We start from the raw sequence: 14,093 nt of genomic DNA on the forward strand, positions 1-14,093 counted from the left end.
TTCTGTGCCAGTCACGCTGGCCTCCCCGAGCAGTGTCTCCTTGTCTCCCTGCCGAGGTGTAGCCGCTCGGACTCCCACCACGTGCAGAGGGCCTTGTGCGAGCCACCGCCATCCAGCCATCTCCCCAGCTCTGGAAACTCGTCTCAGCCCCTGGGGCTCGCGTGACAGGAGACAGAGCCGCTTCATCTATTTTGCGGCTGTGCGTGTGTGGGTGGGTGAGTCTGAGTGGTTAGGACCAGGTGCAGTGTAGACAAGGCCCCAGTAGGATGATGGTTCCTGTCCCGGGACCGCGGGCACTGGGAGGGCCACGCCCGGCAGGGGCCAGGGCCTTACTGCCAGCTCCCTGCTCCGCCCTCGCCTCAGGGGAGGTGCCTCCCACCAAAGACGCTTCTAATGGTAAAATGCGTGTGGGTATTATGGCTGACACAGTACAGAGCCATTAAAAACCACTTCTGATTTCAAAGTGGCCCTTTGCCATGATTATTTTTTCAATCAAAATTAGCTGCTCAAGGTTAAACAACTAATTAGTGGCACAGTCCTTGAAGGCCATACAGAGAAATTTGTACTTGATCCAGGAGGCAGCACTCAGCCAGTAAGTCAATTAACAGATACCTATGAAATGTCCACATAAAGACAACCTACAAAGAAGTACAGACGTTCTTTGAGGAGTGAGCCTTGTGTGTTTTTTAATTTTTGTTTTTAAAAAAGATTTTGAGAGACAGAGAAAGAGCACAAGCCGGGGATGGGGGTGCAGAGAGAAAGACTCCTCATGGAGAAGGGAGCCCTAGGAGGGGCTTGATCCCAGGACCCTGAGATCATGACCTGAGCTGAAGGCAGACTCTTCACCACCTGAGCCACCTGGGAGCTCTTCTTGCGTGTCTTTTTAATTTATTTTTTGTTAAAGATTTAATTGATTAATTAACTCATTCATTCATTCATTCATTCCTGAGAGACACACAGAGAGGCAGACACAGGCAGAGGGAGAAGCAGGCTCCATGCAGGGAGCCCGATGTGGGACTCGATCCTGGGACTCCAGAATCAGGCCCACAGGCCCTGGGCTGAAGGCGGCGCTAAACCGCTGAGCCACCCGGGCTGCCCTTGCATGTCTTTTTTAAATTTGAAGTTTTGTCTGAAGGATAGCGTATATACGGAAAGGTGTGCTAATTCCCAGACTGACCCATTACAGATCAAGAAACAGCCTCAGCAGCAGCCCCCAAGTCCAGCCAGGTCTCTCATCCCCTCCCAGCCAGCCCTGCCCCTGGTCTGTGCCCCGACAGCTGAAATTAGTCTTGCTTATTTTCACCAAGTGGTAGCATAGCACAGGCACTGCAGGCTCTTCCGGGGAGGAGTGACATCACAGAATTGCTTTAAAAGGGCTCACCTGTGCTCATCTTCCAGTGGGTGAAGAGCTCACTGGGTCAGCAGAGCCCTGCACCTTGGGCTTCTGCCCTGCTCAGAATCTTCCAGAACCTAGCTAGGAGGAGGTGCCTGCACCAGGTGCTGCAGCAATACTGACCAGCATGTTCGTAGTTGATGGTGACGCACAGGCTCTTCTGAAGGAAGAGTGGAGAGAACGGGGAGATTTTCAGGTTGGGTGACTGCTGGCACTATCGCCAGCCTGTGACCTTGAGATCACCTGACCACTTGGAACTTCAGCTTCTCTCCTCTGCCCTGGGGTAGGTGGCTGCAGTTCCCATCAACGTGAAGTTCTGTGCATCATGAGCTTTTTTTATGCTGAAAAGCTTGCGGGGAGGTTGATGCCAGGCTAAAATTTTATGCAGATGTCACTTACTGTCCCTCTTCCTTCCACCACCTGCCCACCCACTTCATTCCTTCAGTAGAAACCCGTGAGGGCCCTAGAGGAGAAGCGTCTTATTAAGACAGCACTCCGATCGCAGACCCACGTTGTGTCCACTTGACCCTCATCAGGTGGGTTGGAGCGTCAGCACCGCCCACCAGGAACTTGGTTTAGTTGGTTTCCCAGGTTAGCTTACTGTAGCGAGCGCGGTCCGAAATGCGCCACTTCCCTGTCCTCTTCCTTCCCCTGTGCCTGTTCCACTCCTGTCTCCCTGCCCCACTCTCTATGGTACCTTTGGGAGGAAATCAGGCAGTTAATTGGCCACAGGGGTTCGCAGTAGACAGGATGTGACAGCACCGCTGGGTTGATCCCGGGCTGATGAGTGGCCAGAGGCTGCCGCCCCCCCCTTACCTGGGAAGGCAGGGATTTGGATCCAGAGCAGGGAAGGAAGAGGGGTGCTGCTGTCAGGCGGCCACATCTAGTGAGGGGCGCTGGACCGGCCACGGGGTGCTCAGGGCTGCGTGGCAGCAGCCCTCCAGCTCTGGCAGACGGTCGGCACGCCCTCTTTGGAACATGGGAGAGGATGGTGTGGGGCTGGAGGGCCTGGGCTTTCCAAGGGAAGGGAGTCCCAGGAGGAGGGCCAGCTCTGCCCCTTCTCCGTGACTTGGGGACCTGTGGCACTCCCTCCTCCCTCTGCTGTGGTTCTTCCTAGGGCACGCCTATGAGCTGGTGCTGAGCAGTGTGGTTCCTGGACTGGCCTTTTATCTTTTTACACAGGAAACCATTTCCATTCTCTTAAGCGTAGATTCCAGCCATAACACTGACCATGTGGGTGCCGCAGGTGTGGACAGATGCCCTGGATGCTTTCACACCGGCTCTTGCATTTGCTCTCCCGGTCTCCTGCACGAGGCGTGGCTGTTTGAATGGTTTCTGTTTGTTGATATTTTCTGCTTTCCTTTGCTTTGTTTATGCTTCGCCGTGGCCCTGAATTTTTATTTTCCAGATTCTGATTTATTCTTGTCTCTTGCCAGTCCTGTGACTTAGATTATAGCACAGTTGATTGGGGTGATTATAATTCTTTTGAGACCTTAGCACTTGGTTCCTACCAGAACAAAGAGAGATGAAGATGAACATCTAATTTCTTTAGTTACGGATTGAAACAAATTTACCATACTTCTTCCAGATAAGTTAATTATAACCCAATTTTCATTAGGTTTTCCTCAGCCAGAGCTGCTCATTAGCTGACTGGGCTCTTCTGAAGCTATTGAATTGGACTCTCCAGGGTGTAGGGCCTGGCGTCAGTATGGTAAAAAGTCCTCCATGACTTTGACGCACTAGTGGTAAAGGTCCCTTCTAATTCTAAAATCCTGTTACTTAATTTTATACTTCTTTAAAAAAAATCAAAATAATACATGCATATAGCTTTAAACTCATACAGTACTGGAGAGTGTATTAAGAGAAAGCTGTCTCTTTTCTCTGTCCTTCCTTTATTGCCAGTTGCCAGTTCCTTTATCTGCTAAATTTTCTGTAAACTTAGGTTCATCTTTTTTTTTTTTTCCTAACCTATATTCCAGTAGATCTGTCAAGTGCTATCAATAATGATTCCAGTGCTCAAATAATCTATTTGTTTTTTAAAAATGCCCCCCCTTGCTCCTGTTGGGTTGGCTTTGTCTCTGGATCTGGTTCATGGACATCTTGTCGTTTCTATTTCTTTTCCTGGGTCCTTCACTGCTTTATTTGCGCTTTATTTCTCAAGGAGAGGAACACAGGACAGATTTTGTGACTGCTTGTCGGAAAAGACCTCTATTTTACCTTCAGATTTGAATATCAGGTAGATGTTATTTTCATAGGACATTTGTTTTGTTCTGTCCAACTTTCAGGATTGTTGGGAAATCCAGAGACTCTCCCCTTCCTGATCCTTTGTGAACCAATTTTTCTCTAAGGACTTTTTTTTTTTTGTCTTTTGTTTTTAACAGTTTGATTAGGATGTGTCTGGATATAGATTTTCTTGGGTTAATCCTGTTGGTGGTTCACTGACCTTGAATCTGTAAGCTTACATTTCTTGTCAAATTTGGGAAGTTGTCAGGCATTATATCTTCAACTGCTTTTGAGCTCTGGACTTAATTTTCTCATTGTGAGACTCCGATGATGTGAACGTTATTGTCCTCTGGTCCCTTGAGGCTCTTTTCTTGGGAGCCATTCCACTTCTACAGAGAGCAGTCCTACATCCTCACTGCAGTGGGATTGGCTAGGGGATGGCCGGGGAGTGGGGGAGACGAGGGGAGATAAGCTGTTATCTGTAACTGTATGGAAGGCAGTATTTGAGAGGGACACTTTGGGGAGGCTGGGGCAGAAATAGTGTTAGTTTGTGGACAACAAGGACAGTGAAAACAGTGCAGGGAAGGTATTGTTTCGGTGCTCTGACTCCGCACCGACACCCAGTCTTACAGATGGATGTCAACCTTTGGACGCACATCTGTAGATGGCACGATAGGGGGGGACGCTGAGCAGCGCCTCCTGGTCACAGAGAGGGAGGGCTTCACATGATGGGAGAGTCCCAAGCTGAACTAGCTGCTCTTTTCATGGAACATCCTTTCTGCGTGGAGGAGCAGCTGACGGACTTTGGGCAGGTGTTTTCTGGAAAAGAACAAAGTGAACTGGCATTTAAGGAAAACAACTGGAAGTGTTTGTTGCTGGTGATTAAATTTGAGATATTGGAGAATGACCTACAGAAGATGCACAGAGCTTAGCGCACCAGTATTTTACAAATGACCAGTGATGATGACACAGAGTCATCCTTGGGTAGAGGATCCGTTCAAAGTGCACGATGGACCAGTGGATTTTAATGCCATGGAGTACAGGTTCATTGCTGTGGCTTCAGACTCCACATTGCCGATAGTCTTTAGGAAGCTACCACGTGTCGAGTTTTGGTGTAGCATCAAAGAAGATAGCTACGACTGTCTCAAAAGCTATTTCAAGTGGCCTCTCGTTTCCAGTGATGTCTGCGTGTGAGGTGGGGTTTTGCTCCTCTGTCGGCCAGAACCACATTTTGTAACAGATGAATGCAGGTGCAGATAGGAGAGTCCAGCTGTGATGTGTTAAACCAGGTGTTAAAGGCATTTGCAAAAAAAGGTAGAATGCTACTATTCTCATTAATTTTTTTTTTGTAAAACAGTGATTTTTCATAATATTTATGTTCAAATGTAATGGGCTTATTACTTTTAAATGAATGAATAAAGAAATATATTTAAAATTTCTCATCTTGGATACAGCAAGTACCAAGAGATACAACCACTTAAAAGTTGTTTGGGGTTCTTCATAATTTTAAAGATTGCAGAGATGTCTCCAGACCAACTAAGTTTGAGGAATTACTGGTTAGAGTTATTTGCCCTGGAAGCCCTCCCAAAATGGGAGGGTAAGCCACAAACACATGGGTGTGCTTATAAAAGTGGTTTTTGTTGATGAACCAGCTCAGAGGGAAGTTAACTTAGAGCACATGGCCTTTGTCTTTCCATCTTCCTCCTGAGTCTGCTGAGGGAAGCGCCATGCAGCTCTCGCTGTGGGCACCGCCCCCCCCACCCCCGCCATTTCCCAGAGGCCCACCCCTGGCCATTGGGCCACCTTGGTCCAGGCGCACAGGAGTGGGGCAGTGGGTGTGCAGGGTGACTGTGAGGCTGATTGGTGAGCACAGGGAGGTGGGCAACTTTCACACGGCCAGCAACGCAGATAAAACCACTTCTCTCTAGCAAGGTGAACAGGTGTGGCCTGTTTGGGGGCATAGCAGTTTCCAACACCTGGTTAAACACAGAAGAACCCCAGTTGTATCTTCCTCAGTCCAAGGTGACTCTGAAGTGAGTGACAGAAGAGGAAACCGTGAGAGGCTCAGCAGCAGAGGAAATACACGAATAACAAACTTTCTGCTTTTTATTACTTCTTCAGATCCTCTGTCGATGGGGCCTCAGAAAGCTCTGGAAACCATCGGTGCGAATTTGCAGAAGCAGTACGAGAACTGGCAGCCGAGGGTAAGCGCTCTTTCTTTGCTTTTCTCTTTCTTTCTTACAGGGAAGCTTCAATTCCTTGGTTTCAAACAGCATTTGAATCCAAGCGAGAGCTTTTTACGGACCCCCAGTTCATGTCCCTTGGTGGCAGGCCAGTCCTCACTGCACCCTGCCTCCTGGGCTCATGGATGTGCTTCTTGCATGAAGGTGGTTGGACACTGGTGGGAGCCCTGGGCTGGACAGTCTCTTACTCATTTGGCCTGAGTTTTGCCCCCACAACCTTGAGACACTGAAAAGCATTTCTCATGTTACTCTTAAATCATGGTTTTTCTTTTGCACAGGAAATGTATTTTCAGTAACTTTCCCGTAACCTAACTAGTTAGAGCTATTCCTTCTGTCTTCAATTTTCAAACAGTTGAGAAAAAAGCACTCAGTATTGAAAAGATGACAGCTCTTATATGCCTTGTCTTTGATTCAAAAGGTGAGTTTCTTTTTAGGGAGCCAGTCACCAATTACTGTGCCTTTTTGTTACTGATGTCCTGATGTCTTACAATTTCGTGGTTGTTTTTTTTTTTTTTTTTTTTTTTTTTTTTTAGACAGTGGCATGGAATATGGTAACTGTGTCAAATTGCCTTTTAAGATCTTGAGTTTTCTCGTGAACCACCCCAAGACCCACTTCCTCTAGCCTTGCTCTTGAGCCCATTTGAAGATGTAATAATTGTAGCAGAAGATTAGAACTTTGGGGTGTTTATGGAGCTGCCTTTCCATTCAGCTTTGTATGGTGGGCTGGCTCTGGAATTCTCTGTAGGGTGCGGCCACGCACGAGGTGGGTGGCTGGGTGGCCTCGCTTAAGCCTTTGCGGTCTTCTTCCCTTCCTTTTTGGGTGTCTACCTCATGGAAGCAAGTGGCTTAGGGGCGTGAACTCTGCCTGCCTGGGATTTCGTCTGTGGACTGTTTGGCCCCGTGATCTGGAATTAGGGATTCTTTGTATGTTATTTACATTTTAAGAGAACAGCCAGAAATGAGTCCATTGTTGCCTGTCACAGTGCCCGCAGGTCAATTCTGCTGCTGCCCATGGTTGTGGGATGACTAGGTGGTGGGGACTGTGTCCCCCATGTGTTGAGAGGCGGCAGAGACTAACTTGTGGAGTCAATAACCACAGACTCCCATTCTTCAGAAGGCAGTTTCTTAGTGGTGATTCTGATCTATGCCTGAGGGCTTTGCTTTCTCCTCTGTTAGATTTATTACCTCTTGATGGTTATATAAAACTCAGGAGCCTTTCTTGTGAGAGTACAGTGCCTTTGGGCCTTGGATGAGGCACAGAGAGATATTTCCACAGTGTATCCCTTTAGAGACAGTCGAAATGCCTACTATTGTCAGTAGGAAATCGCTTCTTTAGGGACTTTGAAGGCACTCCAGGATCTCAGTGATACCACCCAGGCGCTGACGGGTGCGTGCAGTGCAGACAGGTTTTCAGGGCACATGTGACAACACACAGGTAATGTCTGTCGGAAGACTTGACGTCACTGGCATCTAGAAGGTGGAGAACCAGCAGTGTTTAAATTTAAAAGAACGCCTTTCTGACTTACCTACATCTGACCATCTCCTGGGTTTGACTTAATGCTTTGGGTTTTTGCTGGATTCATTTATTTAAAAGAGAAGGCAAGCAGATAAATTCAGATCTTCCAACTGTGTTCTCCACGGCACATGCTCTGCTGTTTTAATTACTTTCTTCCTTTTAAAGAAATATTACATAAAAAGAGCTGGTCTTTCAGAATATGGGCTTAATATTTCAAGATATTGTATGTTTATTCCTTTTGGTGTGATTTACAATTTTGGGGGAGTGCTAAGAGTCGATTTACTGCTAGCTTTATTATTAGTTTAGCTTGGTAGGCATCAGCTAGTTCACACTAGTTGGCAGTACATGGAATCTTCGAAAGTAGGATCTATTATTATTTTTAATCTAAATTTCTGTCTAAGAGCAGATCTCTCCCATGGCATCTGGAAGAGGCTTTACCATGTAAGGCAGGCAGCATTTACAGAGAGGGAAATGATGACAGATCCAAAAATGACAGTAGAATTGGCATGGGGTTGAGAAGTTACCCTCTCGGGTGGCAGGAAGGTGTCTGTGGGAGGCTGGCAGTGGCACAGAGGGTGCCGTCCTCCAGGCGGCTGGCTCTTAGTCTAAGCAACGAGCTTCGAGTCAGTGGGATTTCAAGAATGGATCTGCAAGGTCATGTTTCTAGATTGTAGGGTGCTTCAGAAAAGGTGTGGGTGCACCGGTGCCAGTGGGACCCCATCGGGGCTGGTTTGTAGAGAGGGATTGGAACGAAGTGCCAGCTGTACCCTAGAAGGAGCCATTCACGCCAGTGGAGGGGCTCTTTTGCCTGCATTTCCATCAAGACATGGAACCACAGCAGTGAATACTTAGTATTTTCTGTTTTGAACGTCAAGACGATTGCATTCCTTTTTAAGTACGATGAAAAGGTTTGAAATTTTGCTGCTTCCAACTGTCAGTGGGATCCACCTGTTCAGAAACCTAAGAGCCTAAGGTAAGGGCAGCGGCAGGAGCGCTCAGTGGCTCACTGGTGACAGTCGTGGGGCAGTAACAGCACGTGCCCTGGTGCAAGTGGTGTGCTTCCCCCTGCTCTCTGTGAGCTCCTGCGGGTTACAAGAGAGGGAGGGAGGCCAGCTGCACCTGGCCTCATAGAGTTTGCACAAAACATGAGACAATTACCAACCTCAGATGGTTGTGTGGAAGGTGGCCTGTTCTTACTGTAAATCAGGGTCCTTTGAAACATTGCAGAGCTAAACTCACCCTATTTTATTGCGCTCTGCAAGGCCCTGATAGAACCGATGTGCCATCTGCAATAAAACGACGGGAGTGTTATTAAATTTCTAGACCTTTGATGTAGATGTCCCTAATCTGGTCTTTTCTTCCTCCTGTACTGTGAGACTCAGAAAGGTGGAACAGCTGGAAATAAGGTCATATTCATTCGTGTTTGCATGCCTCTGTGTGGCTGTGGGTGGGACATGTGGGACCCTGCTACCCCAGTGCTACCCAGGAGGAGCGAAGAACCGACCGCGGGAAACCTGCCCACCTCGTGCCTCGGAGAGTTGACATTCTTCCTTAGGCTCTCTCCTCTTTGCCTTTCTAGCTTTAACTATTCAGGATTAAACATTTTGATAAAAGTGATTTGGGGTCAAGAAGGAATTTAGAGAAGCTGTGATGGTGATATTTTTTTCCCTGAGGCTGCCAGACTACCAGGCCCGGATTTCCTCTCCAGGTCGATTGAACCCTTGTCTAAATAATTTATCAGTTTGCCACCAGTGAAATTTTTCTTTTGATTAAATTTAAGGCTCTGCCTTAGTACCTCGTAGGTACATAAATCTGTGTTCTGCAGGAGATTGAAGGAAGAATGCCAACTGTTGTTCCAGCTGACAGTCCTGCAGATGGACAGCCCTCACTGCTGGCCCCGGAAGTCCCAGCTGGGCGTGTGACTGGGCGACAGGAGTGGGGATTACAAAGTGGAGCAGGTCCAGTGAAGGATGCATGTGTCCGAGGCCTTTCCTAACAAGGAGAGGCCTCTGGCAGGTCAGCGCCGGGTGTAATGGGCCAGAGTGGAAGGGAGGCTACAAACGCAGGTCTTGCCCTGTTGCTCTCTCCCCAGAGTGCTGCAGACCAAAGCTTCTTTCCTTGAGGAACTGTCTGCTCTCCTGGGGGGCCTGAGAGCAAATGGAGGTGTGTCTAGCTCACTAAGGTAGGCGAAGGGGCTCGGCGAGGACGCCACTGTCGGCAGTGTCTGAAGTGATCCCTGGCTCCTGAGTGCATTTTGTAGCAGTAACCTAGCAGTCTGCGTGTGTGCACAGGGCGGGCGGCGGTGGGGGGGGGGGGGGGGGGGAGATGACGGCAAATGCCCTCTGGAGCTTCCCTAGAACAAGCAAGGCTTGTGGGAGGAGCTCCTTCTCTGGGAGCCAGGTCTGTGGGTGCACTTCCTGGGGCGGCATGTGGGCCGTGCGTTCCCTCCTATCCTTTGGGTCACCATGCTCCCCCTGGTTGTCACCGCCGATGTGCAGTTGAGGAATGGAAGTCAGTTTACCTGTTAGACAGACGTGCTCTTGCAGTGCTTCCCACCCGGCAGAGTGCGTGTGGGGTGAGAAATCTGTCTGGGACAAAGCAGGGCTCCATCACCTGGTCACTAGCTACGTGGAAATCATTGTTGCATTTGAATTTAGGCGACAAAGGCCTTTCCTTTGGTTTTGCTCATGGAGTTGCTCGTGTGCCTCGGAGAGCGAGCTTGAACAGACAGCCCCGATGACTGCACTGTTTGGTGTGAGGGGGCGAAGGCCAGTGGACAGCTTCGTTCATGTTGGGGGCATTCATGGGCTTGTCCCACAGGCCTCAGGCCCGGGTGTTGTCTGCCAACCCCAGCACTTAGGTTTTGGTGGGGATGTGGGTGGGATAGCTCCTTGCCTCTTCCCTGGGGTGGGGCTGATGGCTTGACCCTCATCTCAGGGACAGAGCATCCAGTGGCCCGTTTAATGCGCTGCCAGACGTTTGAGCTGCAGGGTGCTAAGGGAAGGGCCCTGTAGCCCACCGCCGTGCTGGTGACTCGCGCCCTGGCCTGCGGTCTCCTTCCTGGGGCTTGTCACGGCGCCCAGGAGCCTCAGGCTGCGGTGGCTCCTCTGGGGGGAGTAGAGGAGAGCGGTGTGTTAACGCTGACCGCTCTGGCGCCTGAAGCCCCCAGTGAGCTTTATGCAGGACGCAGTGAAGACTTGTGAGTGAGTGGTTTCCACCTTGACTTGGGGTTCTCAGAGTTGAATGTGGATTATTGAGGGGGCAGCCAGCTTTGCTGTGGGGCTGTGTGCCCCACCTGGGAGCTGCTCTGGACAGATTTGTGGACTAGGCCGATGGGGACTGTTTGTTGTAGTGGCTCCTGTTGGGCCAGTCACACGGTGACTTTAGTCCCAAACTGATGTGGCACAGCAGGTGAGAATGGCCCTGTAAGGCAGGGAGCTGTCGTCGCTGACACCCCACTCACATCATCATCCAGTCCTGCTGCCCCAGGCCAGCTGGCTCTCCCTCTTCTTCCTCCACCAGCCGGGCTTCCTTTTCTGTGGGTCCTAAGCTGGGGCTTTCTGCACCTCGTGTTCTGTGACACGTTGCAAGCGAGGACGCACAGCCCAAGTAGGAACCGGGGAGATGGCTCACACTTTATGTGGCTCAGGTCTGGTGTGAAGCACTTGTACCAGGTCCTGGTTAAATTTGTATGACAGGGTAGGCAAAGCCTTCCAGTCCTCTTGGGGTTAATGGTTGTGTTTTGACGGTGACTTAACTGCTTCCCCGCCAGAATGCTGAGACTTGTACCTGTGACAGACACGTCAGTTATATTTTTGCTTCGGCTTTGAGCACGTCCCTGCACTTCATGCTCACCCCGTTCTCACTGCTCGCCTGACAGCTGCTCCATGCACCGTGTTCGGGGAGAATTCTGATCTGTGCTCCTGGGCAGCCCTACCCACACACCTCCTGTCCCCTCCCCAAAACCAGTTTATACCCAGCTCCTTCCTGCTAACCCTGCCTGCCGTCGTGTTCCATCAGAGCAGAGAGGCAGCGGTGGCCCTCGGCCATCACTCAACTTCCAGGCACCACTGGTGAGTTCTTTACAAAACCACAAATGCACTAAGGAAGAAGCAAGTGATGCTGCAGCCCATCTGGAGGCACAGCAGCCTCGCACAGCTAGGCCCCTGGCCGTCTGCGGCGGTCCGTGAGGATCACCCTGCATGGTGCCACCGCGGTGTGGGCCCCGGGTGACATGGGGCAGCTGGCATGGCTGTGTGACACTCCCGATGGGATTTGGGCCCCCGTGGTTTTGAGCGGGGCACCGCCCGGCACAGGTCGGTCAGGTGTCCCTGCGGCGGCGGTCACTGGCAGCCCCCGCGCCTCGCCTTCCGTGGGCAGGTGCGCCTCATGGGCAGGAGGCACTTCCCAGGGCGGGCGCCTCCCGCTGGCATCGTGCGGGAGTGTGCGGGGGTGTTGTGGCCTGGGATCCGTGGGAGGAACACCGACTTGCTGAATTGTTCCCATGTTGCTTCCTAGAAATGGAATGTAGAGAGCTTACTGCAAAAAGTTAGGGTTTGTAAGTGTGAAAGGAGGGGTTCACGGGAGAAGGAGACCAGGGACAGCGTCGGCTCGGGAGGTGGGGAGGGCCAGCGCGGCTGCACAGCTCTGCCCGGCGACCCGCTGCCCGCCCGGCCTGCGCTCAGGCCTACGTGAGGTGTCGCGTTTCTACAGAGAAACGGGGCTTAACTCTGTCCTTAACAAGCCCATCAAGGATCTGGTCTCTCATCTTCACGTTCTTTTCTAACGAGAGAGCTATCTCCGTGTGTGACAAATTGCAAATGAGGCCCAGGCGCTGTGCGTCTGACGCTCCAGATCCGCGCGGTGCCGGCTTCCCGAGTTCACCCGGCGGGCCCCGGGACTGAGCGACGTGCAGACAGCTCTGCAGGCCGTGCCAGGGAGGGAAGTGGAGAAGTCTGAGGAAGTGCGGGCTCCGGGAAGGTGGAAGCTACGGAGCAGGAGGCAGTGGGGTGCAGAATCTGGGGGAGGCTGTGAGGAGCCCACCGTATGCTCGCCATCTGTGACGGGAAGGGTTGTCAAATCCGGCTCCAGCCAGATGAGAAAGTGCTGATCTAGGGGGTTAGTAGCAGACTGGAGGGGAGTGGCCGCTTCTGCTCACTTGACTTCATTCCATCAGGAACCCGTATGTCACGGCAGTGGTCGTGAATTGGGCGTTCACGATGGCTTCTGGGTACCCCTGCCTCAAATGTCAAGGGCTTGCTTGCTGGTGTGGAGTGGAGTGGAGGTGGGATTCACGTGACGGGATGACACGGGGAGCGGGAGTGGTGTGGCCCGTGTGCCGGACCCCTCTCGCCCAGCATCGCGCTTCAGAGGTTGGTTCCTGTGCCCGCGTGCCGTGCACGGACCATCTGAGTCCCTCTACAGCTGGGCGAATTCCGTTGGACGGACACACTGCGTTTGTCCATCTGCTTGTGGACACCTTTCGACTATCCCGAGTCACGCTGCTGTGAACATTTACACGTACAAGTGTTTGCGCGGACGTGTGCTTTGAGTTCTTTTGGGTGTGTACCTAGGGGTAGAGTTGCCGAGTCGAATGTGACTCTGTGTTTACCCTTTTGACAAACTCCCATAGCAGCCGCACCTCCATTCTCCTGGCAGTGTCCCTGTCCTCAGCAACACTTGTCATTTTCTGTGTGTTTAGTAAGTAAGAATAGTTTATGAGCTGTTACTAAGGTGGCCCTCCTGGTGGCTGTGAAGAGGCATCTCTTCCTGGTTCGGATTTGCATTTCCCTAATAACTAGTGATGTTGAGCACCTTTTCCTGTGCTTATTGGCCATTTATTTGCACGTCTGCTTTTGGAACATGTCTGTTCAAACCCTAGACCGTTCTTTAGTCGGGTGGTATGTCTGTATTGTTGAGTTGTAAACGTTCATAAAGGAGACTTTTCAGCTGACTGAACCAGAGTTTTTGTTGTGAGGACTTGTGTCCTTTCCAGGTAATGTGCGTGGACATGTGCGTTGCTGACGACCGCGCAGCAACATTTAAGTCCTAAAATAGTCTTCAGCCTCTTCCATTTGTTCCACTTACAAAACGTTTATTAAGACGTTTTAGAATGGGGCGCCTGGCTGGCTCAGTAGGTTGGGCATCTGCCTTCTGCTCAGGTCATGATCTCGGGGTCCTGGGGTCGAATCCCACATCGGGTTCCCTGCTCCGCGGGGAGTCTGCTTCTCCCTCTCCCTCTGCTGCTTCCCTTGCTCGTGTTCTCTCTCTCTTTCTGACAAATAATCTTAAAAGAAAAACGAGGTTCTAGGACCACACTGCTACACGTACTGTGTAATTAGTTATTATTCTAATTGTGTGTGTATGTGAAATAACATGTACTCCACACAGTTCACTAGGTGTTTGGTTTTGAGAAGCAGTGGCTGGCTCAGCCTGGATTGCATGATGTGGAGAGACTTCTTGTCAGGGTCGGTCCATGTGGACGGAGGGGAGGTGGATCTCTGTGACAATCCCGGTCCCGTTCTGGGGGCCCACGGTGGACAGGGGCCTCCACAGCGGTCAGGGTCACTTCCGCGCTGGTGGCTGGTCACTGACATGCTGTGTCCCCTGGGTCTCTTGTCTACTTTAGCTTTACTTGTGCTTTACCCTGCAGATGTTTTTTGTACCCCTTAATGCTTGGTGACTTGATTTTCTTTTCTGATGTATTTGTCTATTTGAC

The 14,093-nt window shown here is 50.8% G+C and overlaps 1 protein-coding gene across 2 annotated transcripts in view; it reads left to right on the top strand.

The window, feature by feature from the left end:
• The window catches only part of RPTOR (regulatory associated protein of MTOR complex 1), a 330,129-nt gene that overhangs the window by 75,063 nt on the left and 240,973 nt on the right, over positions 1–14,093 (top strand). For both annotated transcript variants that reach the window (XM_041723779.1, XM_041723780.1), the window contains exon 3: positions 5,738–5,820. In XM_041723779.1, the coding sequence (XP_041579713.1) occupies positions 5,738–5,820 (83 nt within the window). The remainder of the gene's footprint in view (positions 1–5,737; positions 5,821–14,093) is intronic.

This window comes from Vulpes lagopus, chromosome 12 (assembly GCF_018345385.1).
Source record: "Vulpes lagopus strain Blue_001 chromosome 12, ASM1834538v1, whole genome shotgun sequence".
Lineage (NCBI taxonomy): Eukaryota > Metazoa > Chordata > Mammalia > Carnivora > Canidae > Vulpes > Vulpes lagopus.